The sequence below is a fragment of the Oncorhynchus gorbuscha genome, linkage group LG11 (genome assembly GCF_021184085.1).
Source record: "Oncorhynchus gorbuscha isolate QuinsamMale2020 ecotype Even-year linkage group LG11, OgorEven_v1.0, whole genome shotgun sequence".
Classification (NCBI taxonomy): Eukaryota; Metazoa; Chordata; class Actinopteri; order Salmoniformes; family Salmonidae; genus Oncorhynchus; species Oncorhynchus gorbuscha.
Genome location: NC_060183.1, coordinates 77,576,540 through 77,594,793, shown reverse-complemented (window position 1 = coordinate 77,594,793; position 18,254 = coordinate 77,576,540). Strand labels below are relative to the sequence as shown.

The 18,254-nt window shown below is 40.6% G+C and overlaps 1 protein-coding gene across 2 annotated transcripts; it reads left to right on the top strand.

Moving 5' to 3' along the window:
* The first annotated feature begins 1,308 nt into the window (after positions 1 to 1,308).
* Positions 1,309 to 17,788, top strand: dcp2 (decapping mRNA 2). 2 transcript variants are annotated; one of them, XM_046290576.1, is made up of 11 exons: positions 1,310 to 1,612; positions 2,459 to 2,610; positions 2,891 to 3,018; positions 3,149 to 3,247; positions 3,399 to 3,551; positions 3,661 to 3,773; positions 11,264 to 11,368; positions 11,470 to 11,596; positions 13,076 to 13,159; positions 15,654 to 15,705; positions 16,368 to 17,788. In XM_046290576.1, exons 1-11 carry the CDS (start codon positions 1,560 to 1,562, stop codon positions 16,508 to 16,510), a joined length of 1,209 nt encoding a protein of 402 aa, XP_046146532.1. In that variant the 5' UTR covers positions 1,310 to 1,559; the 3' UTR covers positions 16,511 to 17,788. The 2 variants fall into 2 exon arrangements, with proteins under 2 accessions (XP_046146533.1, XP_046146532.1); XM_046290577.1 differs by lacking the exon at positions 13,076 to 13,159 and having other exon boundaries at positions 1,309 to 1,612.
* Positions 17,789 to 18,254: the final 466 nt, after the last annotated feature.

Here is an 18,254-nt window from a genome sequence, read left to right as displayed (position 1 = left end):
TAGCTCTAGAGAAACTGTGCAATGTGTGCATTGAGCTCACAGGAAGGGGAAAACGAACAAATTGGAATTCAAATTATTGAACAGACATGAGTAAATTAGTTGTTTAAAAAATGAAAAAAGAACCCCAATTATAATAAAGAAAAACCCTTGAATTAGTAGGTGTGTCCAAACGTTTGACTGGTACTGTATGTACATATAGGTACGGATGAAGTTACTAGGCAACAGGATAGATAGATGCACTGTAACAGCAGTTTATGTGATGAGTCAAAATAGTTAGTGCAAAAAGAGTCAATGAAGATAGTCCAGGTAGTTATTGTTTAACTATTTTTAACTAACTAGTAGTCTTATGGCTTGGGGGTAGAAGCTGTTCAGGGTCCTGTTTTCTCCAGACTTAGTGCATCGGTATCGCTTGCCGTGCGGTTGCAGAGAGAACAGGCTATGACTTGGGTGGCTGGAGCCTTTAACCATTTTTTATATGATAGATTTTTCTACTACAGCCAAGTCACACATATCTCCTTTATAAAACATTTAATATGCCTACACATTAATATGTCAGCCTATGAAAACACATACTATTTATAATGTCTATAATGTCATATATATATAATGCCATATAACCTAATATTTGTTTTATTTTATTCATATGCATGTTCATTCAAAAAGGTCAATCCCAGGGTTCACTGACATTCTGCCATTCATATCCTAAAAGAGCATCCAACTTTCAAATGACTGTCACAAATGAGAGGTAATTTTGTCTATTTTATTGAATTAAACAACTGTTAATATCCACACGTGTAGATGAGGGCAGTAGACTGAATAAATGGTTGTAGCTGTATAATGGTTTAGTGCTTTCACAGGTCGCTTGCCTCTCACAATATAATATATATAATAATTTATAAGGGCACGTATAACAATATTCTATATATTTTATTACTAGAACAAGTTTATCTTATTCCTATAATAATGTAATTGTGGCCAAGGATATCGCATGTTATTTATTGTGATTACTGCTAATGAGAAACTGTTCTAATGCCACTGGGATGTCCGCGTATAAAATGTCATTTACATGGCTACACAGGCCTCGCCTCTTCCTCAATAATGTCTAGTTGTCTACTTTATAATCTTGCTCGAATATCTTTGCTTACCGTTTCCTTGTTTTTGTCAACCAAACTTAATACATTGTGCTCGAGTTATTGTGCGTCTTGATTGGTTAGAATATTTTGACAGGCCATCATTTAGCCTAATAAGGTACCACCTACTCAACGTGGCCAGCCTTCCCTGATATACGATTGGATAATAACGTTCCCTCACATCATCAACAGTGGCGTTTCTACCTTTCTTTTTCGATTGCGCGGTGTTGGAGTTTGTTTTTAGCGAGCTAACGTAGCTTACATGTATTTATTTGTGTAAGTTTAGGGACATTTGACGAACCTGACACATATAGTTCGCCTTGATTGATCAATAGAATGCATTGATTCGAGATTTAAGAAAATAGTAGCTTTGCGCTGTTTATTTTTCGCCTCATTGTTTCGCGAGTTCGGGATGTTTTTATCCTCAACATGGAGACAAAAAGAGGGGAGATTCCCAACGGCGTATTGGACGACCTCTGCAGGTAAATACCGCGTCAAACGTGTCTAACTTGTTTTCTTACTAACACTATACCCGGAGGGGTGTCTTTTATTGTGCTTGTGGCTTGTCGTAACGTTGGTTGTGGATAACTCGCTAGATACCTCGGTAGTTTGTCTGTCTCCAAGTGACAATGGGGTTGACTTAACGAAAGTGCGTTGCATCAGTGTTCTCAGGGGCTGTATTAATTATGTTACAAAACGTTTCTCAAACGCAACGAAACGGGGAGGGACCTATCTGAATGTGTTAATGACATGTATTGGTCACATACACGTGTTTAGTAGATGTTATTGCAGGTGTAGCGAAATGCACGTGTTTCTAGCTTCGACCGTGCAATAATATCAAGTAATATCCAACAATTTCACAACATATACACACATCTAAGTAAAGGAATGGAATTAAGAATATATAACTATATGGACGAGCAATGTTAGAGCGGCATAGACTAAGATACCAGCATATAGTATATACATATGAGATGAGTAATGCAAAATATGTAAACATTATTAAAGTGACTAGTGTACCATTTTATTAAAGTGGCCAGTCATTTCAAGTCTATGTATATAGGCAGCAGCCTCTGCTAGTGATGGCTAATCGTCAAATATTAACTCGTGATTTGCTCTGTTTGGTTCTTAAACGGTTTTCGTAATGAATGCGCCCCTAGCTGCATACACGGAACCCCAAGCTTCGCTACAGTCATGATGGTACTTCATTATACTGTGTTGTAGTTTCATAACTCAAACTGTATTGTGACATGGACCACAGTATGTTGTCTAATTAACTATGTCCGTGTAGTTCTGCTACTGTACTGATTTGCCCCTCCTCTTTCCAGTCGATTCATCCTCCACATCCCTAGTGAAGAGCGAGACAATGCTATCCGCGTGTGCTTCCAGATCGAGCTTGCCCATTGGTTCTACCTGGACTTCTGCATGCAAAATGCACCAGGACTACCTCAGTGCGGGATAAGGGACTTTGCCAAGGCTGATATCCTTACATGAGAATAATGATGTGAGAGGGGGCTGGGGGGGTTGATTTCATGTTATTTTTTTCTTTGGTTAGTTAATTCCTGATTTTAAAAAAAAGAAGCTTTATGACCATAGGCCCGCTGTGTGAAAGGTTATGTACATGTCATCACCTAACCGTTTCTTGTTGAACTTGAAAAGACCCCATCACCTTCAATTCAAATAACGTCTTGTGAGGAGTGGTGCATAAAACTAGATATTTTTTTGCAAATGTTCCTTACATTCTCCTTGACACATGCTACTTTTTAATCATTGTCCATTCTTGCTGCCCAATGGGGAGGATGTACAGAAGGTTCTAGAACAGTGGAAGGAATATAAGATGGGTGTTCCAACCTATGGTGCCATTATTCTAGATGAGTCGCTTGACAATGTGCGTATAGTACATACATTATAACACTGGCTGTGTATGGTGATACTTCCTGATAAACATTTCATGTCTTAAGTTGTCTCAGGTGTGTGTGTTATGTCCTTTTATAATATTTAATATTTATTCTCTTTAGGCATTGCTGGTTCAGGGCTATTTGGCCAAGTCAGGGTGGGGCTTTCCAAAGGGAAAAGTCAATGAAGATGAGGCTCCCCATGTTTGTGCTGTACGAGAGGTAATTACCTCTTATTAAATTATCTCAGTTTTATAGGTCTTTATAATTCTGATTTGGCAAGAAAGTATTTGCTCAATACAGAATGGCTAGATACTATATATGTCGTTTCATTCAATAATGTTTTCTCATACCCATGTCTGTATTCTCTTAGGTTATGGAGGAGACGGGTTTCGATATCAAAGATCGCATCTGCAAAGATACGTACATCGAGCAGAAAATCACTGATCAGTTGGCCCGATTGTACATAATACCTGGGGTACCCAAGGAGACGAAGTTCAACCCCAAAACAAGGAAGGAGATAAGAGTACAGTTAACCCTTAACGTTCTCATCTTTTGTTCCTATTTTCAATTTGTATTTACAACGCAGTTTAAGAGAACAACTAGGATTAGCTATTGTGCTGTGTTTCTTCTAGAACATCGAGTGGTTCCCGATTGAGAAACTACCATGTCACAGAAACGACATGACTCCCAAGTCTAAACTTGGACTCGCCCCCAACAAGTTTTTCATGGCCATTCCTTTTGTCAGGTAAGGGTCTTATTGCGCTTCACACATTCAGAAGAACATCACTAGGACAAAAGAACAGGCACTTAATGAACGATTCATCTTTGGTCATCAAACCTGTAGACAAGGGGGGGTGCTGTGGTTGTTTTAGATTATGACAAAGAAGATATATTCATGATTCATAATGAACGTTTAAATAGAAAACTGAGTGTTGATCCCACACAGGTGTTCCAAAGGGATATATGCTCTAATCTGAAGCAAGCCATATTAAAACAACCTTATCTCAAAATCTGAATATGAATACTTTTGCTGCAAATGTGTTGTACGTCCATGCCTGTACATTTTGCCAAAATTACACAAACCTAAAACACAACAAGGCAGTTATCCAGGCAAACCAGTGATCGCAGGAATAGGTTCAATGCTAGAGCCATTGTTGAATTTCGTAGACTCTTTTATTAATTCACATGGGCAAGTATTGCCATCATATGTGAAAGACTCTATAGACTTCATAAACAAGATCTTGCCAATAAAGGGTTTAACAGAAGACTGTTGGTCACATTTAAATGTCGGAGTCTATGTAACAGCATTCCCATACGGGGTAGCTGGCAGCCCTAGCTCATTATTTGAGAGACAGAGATACTAACGAATACCCACCAACAAACTTTATTCTTGAGCTGGCTGTATATGTTTTGACGTGCAACTATTTCAGGTTTGATGATGAATACTACCTCCAAATCAAATGTATTTATATTGCCCTTGGTACATCAGCTGATATCTCAAAGTGCTGTACAGAAACCCAGCCTAAAACCCCAAACAGCAAGCAATGCAGGTGTAGAAGCACGGTGGCTAGGAAAAAGTCCCTAGAAAGGCCAAAACCTAGAGAGGAACCAGGCTATGTGGGGTGGCCAGTCCTCTTCTGGCTGTGCCGGGTGGAGATTATAACAGAACATGGCCAAGATGTTCAAATGTTCATAAATGACCAGCATGGTCAAATAATAATAATCACAGGCAGAACAGTTGAAACTGGAGCAGCAGCATGGCCAGGTGGACTGGGGACAGCAAGGAGTCGTCATGTCAGGTAGTCCTGAGGCATGGTCCTAGGACTCAGGTCCTCTGAGAGAATTAGAGCGAGCATACTTGCATTCACACAGGACACCGGATAGGACAGGAGAAATACTCCACATATAACAAACTGACACTAGCCCCCCGACACAAACTACTGCAGCATAAATACTGGAGGCTGAGACAGGAGGGGTCAGGAGACACTGTGGCCCCATCTGATGACACCCCAGTGCCAAACAGGAAGGATATAACCCCACCAACTTTGCCAAAGCACAGCCCCCACACCACTAGAGGGATATCTTCAACCACCAACTTACCATCCTGAGACAAGGCCGAGCATAGCCCACAAAGATCTCCGCCACGGCACAACCCAAGGGGTGGCGCCAATCCAGACAGGAAGATCACATCAGTGACTCAACCCACTCAAGTGATGCACCCCTCCTAGGGACGGTATGAAAGAGCCCTAGTAAGCGAGTGTCTCAGCCCCTGTAATAGGGTTAGAGGCAGAGAATCCCAGTGGAAAGAGGGGAACCGGCCAGGCAGAGACAGCAAGGGCGGTTCGTTGCTCCAGAGCCTTTCCGTTCACCTTTACACTCCTGGGCCAGACTACACTCAATCATATGACCCACTGAAGAGATGAGTCTTCAGTAAAGACTTAAAGGTTGAGATCGAGTTTGCATCTCTCACCTCCAAACGATTGAAACATCGATGGGCTCCGCATTCGTTCTGAGCTATGCTAACCTTTATGTGGGTAATTTTGAAGAACGTTTTGTTTACAATGAAAACGCAAATCCGTTTTTGAATAAAGTCCTGACGTGGTATTGATATGACAGTCTTTTGCATATGGGGAGTAACGGGGGAAAGAGCTGTCAGACTTTCTGGCATTATTCAATGACATTGACTCCAATCTCAAATTCACTATTGAATGTGACACTGTGTTCATTACCTCGACATATGGATTGTGAAATGCCGTATAGAAAATAAATGGACAGAAACACACTATTACAGGGGGGACAGCTTCCACCCTGAGACAGTTTTTCAGACTGTGCTAAATATACCACTCCACAGAGGACTATATAGAAAAAGCAGCAGAGATGCGCATTCGGTTTCTAAGAAGAGGCTATTCTCCACAATGTGTGGATGAAGCTCTTCATTTGGCATTGGGGAAAACACGAGATGAATGGATACAGAAAAGACCCACTTAGAGCTAATGAACACTCTGTAATGTTCACAGCTACATATACTTTGAACTCACGAGAAGTGGGAGATGCTGTCAAGAAACACGGGCATGTTTTGTCATCGGACCCAGCTTTGCCAGCTGAATTTAAGAATCCCCCACTTATTGTATATAGGAGAGGTCGCAATTTACGTGATAAATTGGTCCATGCCAACTGCCAGCCACAAGGAAATCAGCCAGGCTCTTTTACGCACAGTTCTGAATGGTAGCTATAAATGCAGAGGTTGCTCACAGTGCAACAATATCTTGAAGTGTGAATATTTCTGCTGCCCACATACAGGAAAACAGTTCCAAATAAATTGCATTATTACGTGCTCCACCACCGACGTTTATCAACACGATTAAATGTCCTTGTGGGCTGTGTTATGTAGGTAAAACCTCTTGTTCTCTCATAAAGAATTTGTGTGAACATAAAAGATCAATCAGGAGAAACGACAGGGATTATCCAGTCGCAGTACATTTTAATGACCTGAAACATGACATTTTAAATGTTTAAAGAAATATATATATATATATAATTTTTTTTTGTGGCATAGAGAAAGTTAAGATCTCAGACAGGCAGGTGATAAATAATACTCTGAGTAAAAGAGAATGGGATTTTCACCGTCCAGACATGAATTATACCCCCATTTCAGATTACGCTGATGTTTTCCAACACAATGATTTATGAAAACTTGCTTGGTAGGTCGATGTCCTCATTGTGGTTCTTACAGACGTGCTTAATACGTTTTTATATACACACTTCATTTGAATATTTTTTTGAAATGCACTTTGTTGTATTTGTTAAGCACTTATTTGTTTTCCCTCGACTCCAACCCCATTCGATGCGTGGAACGGATGTGGGTGGGGCTAGGTCTACATAAGCGTGTTCATTTTTTAAAAGCTCTGACAAAGGCTGTGAGGCCGATACGTAAAGCTTATTCAAGAGCCGGGTGCAGATTTCTTCTTTTTTTTCTTGCTTCACACTGATAAAGATGCCCATTTCGGACTTATTATTTGTCTTATTTTTTTGAGTGGGTGGTTCAGCTGTAATATTGTAGCTTCCAACAATGTAATCGAAAGGTTGCAAGTTCAAATCCCCAAGCTGACAAGGTACAAATCTGTTGTTCTGAACAGACAGTTAACCCACTGTTCCTAGGCCGTCATTGAAAATAAGAATTTGTTCTTAACTGACTTGACTAGTTAAATAAAGGTAAAATAAAATTTAAAAGCAATCCCCGTACATTTTTGGGGTAAATATACATATACAGTGGGGCAAAAAAGTATTTAGTCAGCCACCAATTGTGCAAGTTCTCCCACTTAAAAAGATGAGGCCTGTAATTTTCATCATAGGTACACTTCAACTATGACAGAAAAAAATCCAGAAAATCACATTGTATGATTTTTAAGTGGGAGAACTTGCACAATTGGTGGCTGACTTCATACTTTTTTGCCCCACTGTACATACTGTACATACACACTGTATAGGGTTATATATACTGTACAGAGATAGTATGTATATGGATATCGATAAATAAAAAGTATTTAGTCAGCCACCAATTGTGCAAGTTCTCCCACTTAAAAAGATGAGAGGCCTGTAATTTTCATCATAAATCAAATCAAATCCAATTTTCTTTGTCACATGCACATGGTTAGCAGATGTTAGTGCGAGTGTAGCGAAATGCTTGTGCTTCTAGTTCCGACAATGCAGTAATAACCAACAAGTAATCTAGCTAACAATTCCGTAGGTACACTTAGGTACACTTCAACTATGACAGACAAAATTAGAAAAGAAAATCACATTGTAGGATTTTCAATTCATTTATTTGCAAATTATGGTGGAAAATAAGTATTTGGTCAATAACAAACAAGCAAGATTTCTGGCTCTCACAGACCTGTAACTTCTTTTTTAAGAGGCTCCACTTGTTACCTGTATTAATGGCACCTGTTTGAACTTGTTATCAGTATAAAAGACACCTGTCCACAACTTCAAACAGTCACACTATGACCAAGGACACCAGAAACAAAATTGTAGACCTGTACCAGGCTGGGAAGACTGAATCTGCAATCGGTAAGCAGCTTGGTTTGAAGAAATCAACTGTGGGAGCAATTATTAGGAAATGGAAGACGTACAAGACCACTGATAATCTCCCTCGACCTGGGGCTCCATGCAAGGTCTCACCCCGTGGGGTCAAAATGATCACAAGAACGGTGAGCAAAAATCCCAGAACCACACGAGGGGACCTAGTGAATGACCAGCTGGGACCAAAGTAACAAAGCCTACCATCAGTAACTCGCTACGCCGCCAGGGACTCAAATCCTGCAGTGCAAGACGTGTCCCCCTGCTTAAGCCCGTACATGTCCAGGCCCGTCTGAAGTTTGCTAGAGAGCATTTGGATGATCCAGAAGAAGATTGGGAGAACGTCATATGGTCAGATTAAACCAAAATAAAACTTTTTGGTAAAACCCAACTCGTTGTGTTTGGAGGACAAAGAATGCTGAGTTGCATCCAAAGAACACCATACCTACTGTGAAGCATGGGGGTGGAAACATCATGCTTTGGGGCTGTTTTTCTACAAAGGGACCAGGACGACTGATCCGTGTAAAGGAAAGAATGAATGGGGCCATGTATCGTGAAATTTTGAGTGAAATCCTTCCATCAGCAAGGGCATTGAAGATGAAATGTGGCTGGGTCTTTCAGCATGACAATGATCCCAAACACACCGCCCGGGCAACGAAGGAGTGGCTTCGTAAGAAGCATTTCAAGGTCCTGGAGTGGCCTAGCCAGTCTCCAGAATCTTTGGAGGGAGTTGAAAGTCCGTGTTGCCCAGCAACAGCCCCAAAACATCACTGCTCTAGAGGAGATCTGCATGGAGGAATGGGCCAAAATACTGGCAACAGTGTGTGAAAAACTTGTGAAGACTTACAGAAAACGTTTGACCTCTGTCATTGCCAACAAAGGGTATATAACAAAGTATTGAGCAACTTTTGTTATTGACCAAATACTTATTTTACACCATAATTTGCAAATAAATTCATAAAAAATCCTACAATGTAATTTTCTGGATTTTTTTTTTCTCATTTTGTCTGTCATAGTTAAAGTGTACCTATGATATATTACAGGCCTGATCTTTTTAAGTGGGAGAACTTGCACAATTGGTGGCTGACTAAATACTTTTTTGCCCTACTGTATATAGTACCAGTCAAAAGTTTGGACACACCTGCTCAAGGCTTTTTCTTGATTTGTACTATTTTCTACATTGTAGAATAATAGTGAAGACATCAAACTATATGTAATTACACATATGGAATCATGTAGTAACCTAAAGTGGTGATTCTTCAAAGTAGCTACCTGTTGCCTTGACAGCTTTGCACACTTTTGGCATTCTCTCAAACCGCTTCACCTGGAATGCTTTTCCATCAGTCTTGAAGGAGTTCCCACATATGTTGAGCTCTTGTTGGCTGCTTTTCCTTCACTCTGTGGCCTAACTCATCCTAAACCATCTCAATTGAGTTGAGGTCGGGTGAATGTGGAGGCCAGGTCATCTGATGCAGCACTCCATCACTCTCCTTCTTGGTCAAATAGTCCTTACACAGCCTGGAGGTGTTGGGTTATTGTCCTGTTGAAAAACAAATGATTGTCCCACTAAGTGCAAACCAGATGGGATGGCGTATCGCTGTAGAATGTTATGGTAGTCATGCTGGTTAAGTGAATTCTAAATAAATGCCTTGAATTCTAAATAAATCACAAACCGTGTCACCATTAAAGCACCATCACACCACCTCCTCCATGCTTCACGGAGGGAACCACACATGCAGAGTTAATCCGTTCAAATTCTCTGTCTCACAAGGACACGGTGGTTGGAACGAAATATCTCTCATTTGGACTCATCTGACCAAAGGACAGATTTCCACCGGTCTAATGTCCATTGCTTGTGTTTCTCGATCCAAGCAAGTCTCTTCTTCTTATTGGTGTCCTTTAGTAGTGGTTTCATTATACCGCTTGATGGTTTCTGCGACCGCGCTTGAAGAAACTTTTTCAAAGTTCTTAATGTTCTGCATGGACTGACCTAAAAGTCTTAAAGTAATGATGGACCATTGTTTCTCTTTGCTTATTTGAGCTGTTCTTGCCATAATATGGACTTGGTCTTTTACCAAATAGGGCTATCTTCTGTGTACCACCCCTACCCTGTCACAACACAACTGATTGGCTCAAACGCATTAAGAAGGAACTAAATTACACAAATGTACTATTAAAAAGGCACAGTTAATTGTTAAGGCAAAGGGTGACTACTTAAAAGAATCTAAAATATATTTTGATTTGTTTAGCTATTCTTTTTTGGGGGGGGTTACTACATTCCTTGTATTATTTCATAGTTTTGATGTCTTCACTATTATTCGACAATGTAAAAAAATGACAAAAAACCCTGGAATGAGTAGCTGTCAACTTTTGACTGGTACTAGTATGTGTATATACACACATACAAACACCTTTTTTTTAAATAAAAATATATTTTCAGCATTTATGAAAGACTTGCATGACAGCCTACTGCATGTGATAAGAGTATCTAGTAAACGGTGGAATACTCTCTAGTGTTGCTTTTTCAGTTTGTCAAATATAACCTGTCAGTGCAGCATGAATATACGTTTAGGGTGTAGCTAAAGGCGACACCGGAGTTTCTAGTTTGGGGAAGCACATTTTCACCATTAAAGACGCACCTTCATAAAGCATTCCATGCATTTGCAGACTAATGTCAGAGCGCCTACTATTCATAATGTGATGATTGGATAGGCATTACAGGCTAATAACTTAACTTGATTACTGTTACTGGCAAAATATACAGTTCAAGGCGTAGCTGAGTGTGTAGTAGAGTAAATCTAGGCTGTTTCCAGGTATGTTTCTTCTTCTCTTGGCCTTTTTTTTATTAACCTATTTCATTCCTCCTACACTTTTGAATAGCCTACGACACAAATTACAGGGTAGCCTACGACGTCAACTACTCTGCTGATACTGACAAAACAGAATTTTATAGAAATGACGCTCTCTGATCCATGTAATAGGCTTACGGGAAAGGGAGACACAAATACAATATGAAGTCCCCTATAGTTGTAGCCAACTTGTACAGTATTTTATTGTGTAATCATCTATCCTGTTTGTATAAAGCTGATGCCAGTTTTTAATACCACCTAATTATTCAGTCATTTGATTCTAGCATCTCTACTTTGCCCTCCACAGACCACTTCGAGAATGGATTGCCAAGCGTAAAGGAGAGTCTACAGACAGTGATGAGGATTTTGCATCCAATGGCAGCACTCCATGCAAACCTCTGGACAAAGCACGGTAAGACACTTATGCCCATGCTGAAGACAATTGTTATATACTTTTGGACAATAAAGATTTTTTTTTTTTAAATATGAATTGAATCATTTCTTCTTCTATAGCTCCAAGCATCGACGGGCCCAGATGTTGCCTGAGGCATCTCCAGCAGAGGGGTGGGGGAAGCAGAAGCAACCCAAGCCTCTGGGACAGCTGAGCCAATACGAGGTCTCTGAACTCTTGAAAGCCAAGGTTGGTTGGTCTCTGCTGTTTGAACGGTCATCTATGGTCAGGAATGTCTGTTTGGGTAGTGCTGAGCGATTTTAGAGCTATTTAAGGTTGTTTTGGTTTAAAAAAATGTTTTAATAGTTTCGATAATTAAAAAAAGGAAGAATAATGTTAAATGCATAATGAAATAATGACATTTTTAAAATGATTTTAGAGCTTTCTAATGGAAATTCCTAAGCAAAAAATGGTGAACATTCAATTGCCAAAACTTCAAAAATATGTTGTCTGTCAGGTCCACATTGGGTAGACATCAATAGAAAATGACTATGAAGTAAAAATTTCAGTTGGTTACATTATTTAGTTTTTATTTGACTTTATTATTTTTCATTTCTTTAGTCATCATCTCTGCTCAGGAAGTAGCAGCCACCCAGATCACATCTCTGTGCTTCCTGTACGTTTAGTCATCCTATTTATATAGCCCGCCTAAGTATGCTGCAGAGCTGTCTGACAATCATTTTACTAGTTCTTCAAAGTAGATAAGGCACACTTTCACGAACTGTCCCTCTTGTCATTGTGTTGTGCACATTCCTCTCTTATGCGCTCTGTGTGTCACTAACCTAATGTAGCGGGCATGAAAGTGTATCCGTCCAGAGATCTGTGTATATTGACGAAATGTTCACGCGTGCTTAACTCGAGTCTCCCATTGACATGAATAAATGACTTATGGGAAAGCCTTTATCGTGCACTAATCTCAACTCTGAATCGTGCAGTATCAGAAAATGTTACGGCTCAGGTACCCCACACTTGCTCCAGCAGACTCTATAAATTGGATACTTTGGGCAGTTATCCACAGACTTAACTTCAGAGTGCTGAGGCCTGCTGCAGCTGACTCGTTTAGTTTTTAGACCAAATGCAAGATTGGGGGGGGGATGTCTGCTTCAAGAATACTACAACGGATAAACTAACAAAAGCATGACAAACACTCAGGTTGAAACACATTGCATGCTCACTGTCAGTCTTCCTCAGGCAAAGCCAGATTGTTTAATGGGCGAGGCAACACTGAGTGTGTGTTTACTCTGCGCTAGGATACTGTAGCATACCGATATCTCTTAGTGTGATCAAAACAATGCAGCAATTGCAATCCAGCATCAATTCACTGAAGGGCAAAAGGTCTGTTTTGGGTTGTTTTTCAGTTACCAGCAGAGGGTGACAGAACTAGTCTTCCCAGTTTGGCCTTGTTCAGAATCAGGCCTTGTAGAATGCAAAAATATTTCTGTGTCTAGCCTGAAATTATAATTTATTTTTTCAACAATTCCTGCTTTTCTGACAGCACCCATTAATCAAAACTGACCTAAACCAAAATAACCCCCCCCCAATTTTCTATGTTATTCAGAGGACACTATAGTAGGAGAAGTGCATCAGTGGCTACTCCAATATATTTTTATTGTTGTTGAATGTCCAAAGTATGAGTCCTGGTTCTATGGTACTTGCTCCTGTCTGCAGAACCTCAATGTGAAAGGCAATGGGAAGAAGCACCAGGATTCTCCCAACCTGAAGAAAAGGGCCAATGGAGTCGGCAACCAGCAGGTGAAACTTAGCTTGGCTGAAGCTGTGTGTAACGCCTCACCATATAGTTTGTTAGGTGTGCTTGCTGAAAGTGAAAACAACTACTGAAATCTGGCTTACTTTTTCTCATTGGCTGTCCTCCGCCACCTGTAGTCCCAAAACCGTAATGGCTACCAACGCCAAAACTATTTTAAAACATCCAGGCTAGCACTAGTCTTTAAAAAATTATATATATGCTACTTTCTCACTGACTCGGCTTGTATTGCTTGGCAAAAAACTTCTGGATTCTGTGTATTCTATAACTTTTTTTCCCCTCCTTTAAAAAAAATATCCAAGCCCTATAGGCCATCCATTTTAGATTTGATATGGGTCTTCAACTGTTTGCTCTACAAACATCAAACCGACGTTGACAAGTGTGAGCCGTCTCAACTTAGATTTGTTTAATTTTACGTTTAAACTAGGCACGTCGGTTAAGAACAACTTCTTATTTTCAATGACGGCCTGGGTTAACTGCCTTGTTCAGGGGCAGAACAACAGATTTTTTTTTTTTACCTTGACTGCTTGGTAATTCGATCTTGCAACCTTTCGGTTACTTGTCCAACATTCTAACCATTGGGCCATTGATTTCGTCAATACAGATTTTTATAGGTACCTTAAGATGAGTGCTCCAACTGTAGTAACTGGGACTTGCTCTGAATAAGACTGTCTGCTAAAATGATTAGATGTAAAACCTTACAGCTTCCTGCCCCCCCCCCCCTATAGTACTCACACTACCTTACTGTTTTAACCCACTATAATAATGCCATACCTACAAGCCACCCCTAAATAGCTCACTATAACTACTACCATTACTACTACAGTCACTACATGTGTCAAACTTGCAAAATACAAAACCTTCTGCACACCCTATAGGAGAAGTGTAGGAAATAGGAACACCGCTTCGGTCGCTGTCTCCCTTTCATCTTGTTGTTTAGTGTTTCCCAAACCTGTACTCCTAGCCAGTCCACTTATTGACGTATTCCCGAACTAGCACAGCTGATTCTAAATGGTCCCATTATAATCAAGCCTCTCATTAGTTAAATCAGTGGACTGGTTTTGGTGTACTCCAGGAGCTGTTGATCTATCCTTATGAGGTATCAAACTTCACTATACATCTAGATCAACTAGACATTTAACTATAACTTACCTAGACCCTCTACACATCTAACTATAACTGACCAAGACCCTCTACACATCTACAATTGAAGTCGAAGTTTACATACACAATTAGTATTTGGTAGCATTGCCTTTAAATTGTTTAACTTGGGTCAAACGTTTCGGGTAGCCTTCCACAAGCTTCCCACAATAAGTCCTCCTGACAGAGCTGGTGTAACTGAGTCGGGTTTGTAGACCTCCTTGCTCGAACTCTCTTTTTCATTTCTGCCCACAAATGTTCTAATCTGTCTGTAAACAATTGTTGGAAAAATTACTTGTGTCATGCACAAAGTAGATGTCCTAACCGACTTCCCAAAACTATAGTTTGTTAACAAGAAATTTGTGGAGTGGTTGAAAAACAAACAAGTTTTAATGACTCCAACCTAAGTGTATGTAAACTTCCGACTTCAGCTGTAACTATAACTGACCTAGACCCTCTACACATCATCATAGATGTAGGTCCAGACCAACTGAACCGTTCCCGAAATAAAGCTAATTATACAAACTAGACCTCTAACTAGTATAAACTATAGACCAGGATCTAGACCAATTTACTTGACCTCTACCGAGACTATCTTTGTCAAGGCAAACACCTATAGCTTGATAATAACAGCAATGGAGTTGGCAAGAGCACTAACAGATCTGGGACCAGGCTAGAGGAGGAGACCACAGATCTGGGACCAGGCTAGAGGAGGAGACCACAGATCTGGGACCAGGCTAGATGTAATCTAGACCAATACTAACAACACTTCTAGCTAGATCTAATTTCTTGTGGACAGATGCAGGTAACATAAATGGTAGTAGCATCTGTCGACAGACTGTGGTATGCGACAACTAACGAGGTACTTTGTTCCGGTATGCTGATTTTCCAGCGCTGATCATTTTGACAAATCACGATGTCACAGGTGCTCGCATCTTTCCAATTTTAGAAGGGACTTGCCCGAAACTGGCCGAGAGCTTCCGTTGAGAGGGGTGGAGACATCGCTAGTCTCGTTAGTACCCCCCCCCCCCCCCCCCCCCCCACAGAACTCTATCGAGCATCTGAAAAAATTACAGAAGATTTTAGTTCTGGGTGTCCAAGATTAAACTAGATCTAAAACAAGTGAATAGCTGAAGAAACTACACACATTTTCTCAAAGCTTTCTAGTTATTCTATACTAATTTAATACAAATCTGTCTCGCATTTTCAATTGCAATTATATTCATGTGTTCAATGGTGATTGTGTGTATTGTTGTTTTTTTGCTTGAAGTTTGATCATAGTCTGTTGATTTATCATGGACATATTTTTTTGCATTTAACATGTTAAAACTGTTCTTCCAGAAAGAGGAGAAGAGACTTCAGCCCAGGAGACTACAGGACAACTTCGACACAGGTATGGCACAAAGTGAAGATTAGGAATGAGAAAAGTTTTCAATTGATATGTAACAGCTTTTATGTGCTGTTTAAAGCAACTATACGTTCATTTTTTCAGATGCACATTGTTTTGGGTCCCTCTTTTTCACTATAGAGAACTTCTAACTAGCTCAGGGGTGGCCGTGACTCCTGGAGGTCTTCTAACTAGCTCAGGGGTGGCCGTGACTCCTGGAGGTCTTCTAACTAGTTCAGGGGTGGCCGTGACTCCTGGAGGTCTTCTAACTAGCTCAGGATTGGCCGTGACTCCTGGAGATCTTCTAACTAGCTCAGGGGTGGCTGTTACTTCTAGAGATCTTCTAACTAGCTCAGGGGTGGCTGTTACTCCTGGAGATCTTCTAACTACTGTAGCTCGGGTACAGTTAACACACCTGATCCAGCCAATCAAGATCCTGAGGAGCACATGACTAGAATGTCACAAAATTATGTTGTGAGAGGGTTGCTCCCCAAGAGGTTTGGCCACCTTTTTATGAGTTCAGAGTGAGAATTGAAAGGTATTGTTCACTTCAACATCAGTCAGACATTTTCAGAGAGCCAACATTTTCAAAATGTCTGAGGGGGGGCGGGGTGTTGAGGTGACCTCTCCCTCTGTGTCCACTGAAACTGCTCCCTTTCTCTTCCCAGATGCAGCACTGCCATCTGACACGTGCAGCTCCACCAATGGGCAGCAGGTGGTCTGCAACAGCAACTGTGAACACCTCTCCTCCAGGTCCTTCCTCAACTTCAAGTTCGACAGGGAGGCCATCATGAAATGCTTTGACTCCTGAAATAGCCAACGGACACCATGGTCGTGTTCAGTAGGGACCAAAAGGAAGTAAATGCATTTTTTTTTTTTTTGCTTTTCGTTGTATACCCTAATGAACACGACCCTGGAATGGCACACTAGCAGATACTTCAGTTCTATGGAAACGGCAGCCCCTCCAACCATATGGTTGAGATGAAGAGTACTGACCACATATATAAAAGCCTTCTGTTGTAGGTTTTAAAAAAAATTCTCAAGCACAGAAAGGTGAACTTGGTGTCGCTGTTTGTTCATTCAAGCCGAATCATTACTTTGGGATTCTTAGTAACTTACTTTCGCTTCCAGGAAATCATGCAGTGATGTCAATGGCAAAACAATAGGGATAAACAGTTTGTACTCTTGTGCACAGATCTCTAGTTAGGATTCAGCCCATATGATCCAGATTTACTAAGCATTTGCATCAGGTGCAAATGTTGTACCTGTATTTTTATAGAGGGAATTAATCACAGGAAGTAGTGGGGGGAGGGTTGAAAATACAGGTTCTGAGAAGAATAATGGTAAAGGTAGATTTAAAGGTTAAATAAAGATAGATGAAGAGTTTTAACTTTGGGGTTTCATCCCCTGTTGACACGAACAAAGCAAATGTTTAGTAAATCTGGCCAGTGAGTGAAGTGGTCGCCATAACTTGCCAATTTCAGTGTTTTTGTTGTTGTTTTTTTGTGTTTTTTTTGTTGTCTAATTTTAATGGACGACATAGTCCAACTTTGGTCAGTTTCACCGCCTTACCAACTGAGCTCCCGATTTATGTTTTAGGGCAGTGGTTCACTTGGGGTACGTGGTCTATCCACAGGGGGTACTTCAGAAGACTCATGAGACCATAGGACTGCTGGTAAAATGCACATGAGGGGGTACTCCGGGTAGAGCGAAATTCATTTGCAGTGGTACAGTAACCGAAAAAGGTTGGGAACCACTTTTTTGTGTGTGTGTGTGTATAGCTGGTGTGAACTGATCTGAGGCTAACCACAGAGTACTGTACATTGTGCTTCTACGCTTTATCCCCAAAGTCATAGAGCTGGTGTAGATCGTCTTGTACAGGCAGTCATGTTGAATGGCTCAAGCTGTGTCCGCTCCAAGTAGCCTCGTCCTACCAACTGTGATGCCAATGGCCGCGTTCCAGGTCAAGCTTCTTTTTTTGCAGTCGTGCATCTCAGAAGATTTGCTATATGATACGAATGTGGTTTCCACAATGTTAAATGTGATTTCTGCGCAGTACGACTGCAATAAAGACAACCTGGTACCTGTCCTATGTCTGTCTTGTCTGGGGTCTGTAGCGGGGCTCGGTGCAGCTAGCCTGACTTCAGAGGCTGATGGCAGAGATGTAAGACTGAAACAGCTTGTGTTAAGATTCCTCTGTGCAAAACACATCACTCTCACAAAGTAACAAAGTATCTGTACCTATTCTACACCTGGAACAAGACAAATCACATTTTACACAAGGGAACAGTAATCAGTGGATGGAATCCTAAGACAAAACAGAAATAAATGTTTCCTGTTTTCTATCTTTTGTTTGTTCTCCCTTCTTAAAAAAAATGATTCAAAACTGAATGCACAGGTGCAAAGGCTTAGTAAATTTAGCCCAATATGTGTGGTACAAAGCATACTGCTAACTGGCAAACCACTATGAATGAAATTGATTTACCCTTGCATCATCAGTATGCTTGTTTTGAAGTATTTCAGACCTCTGAATCATAATACCGTGCCTGCTAGGT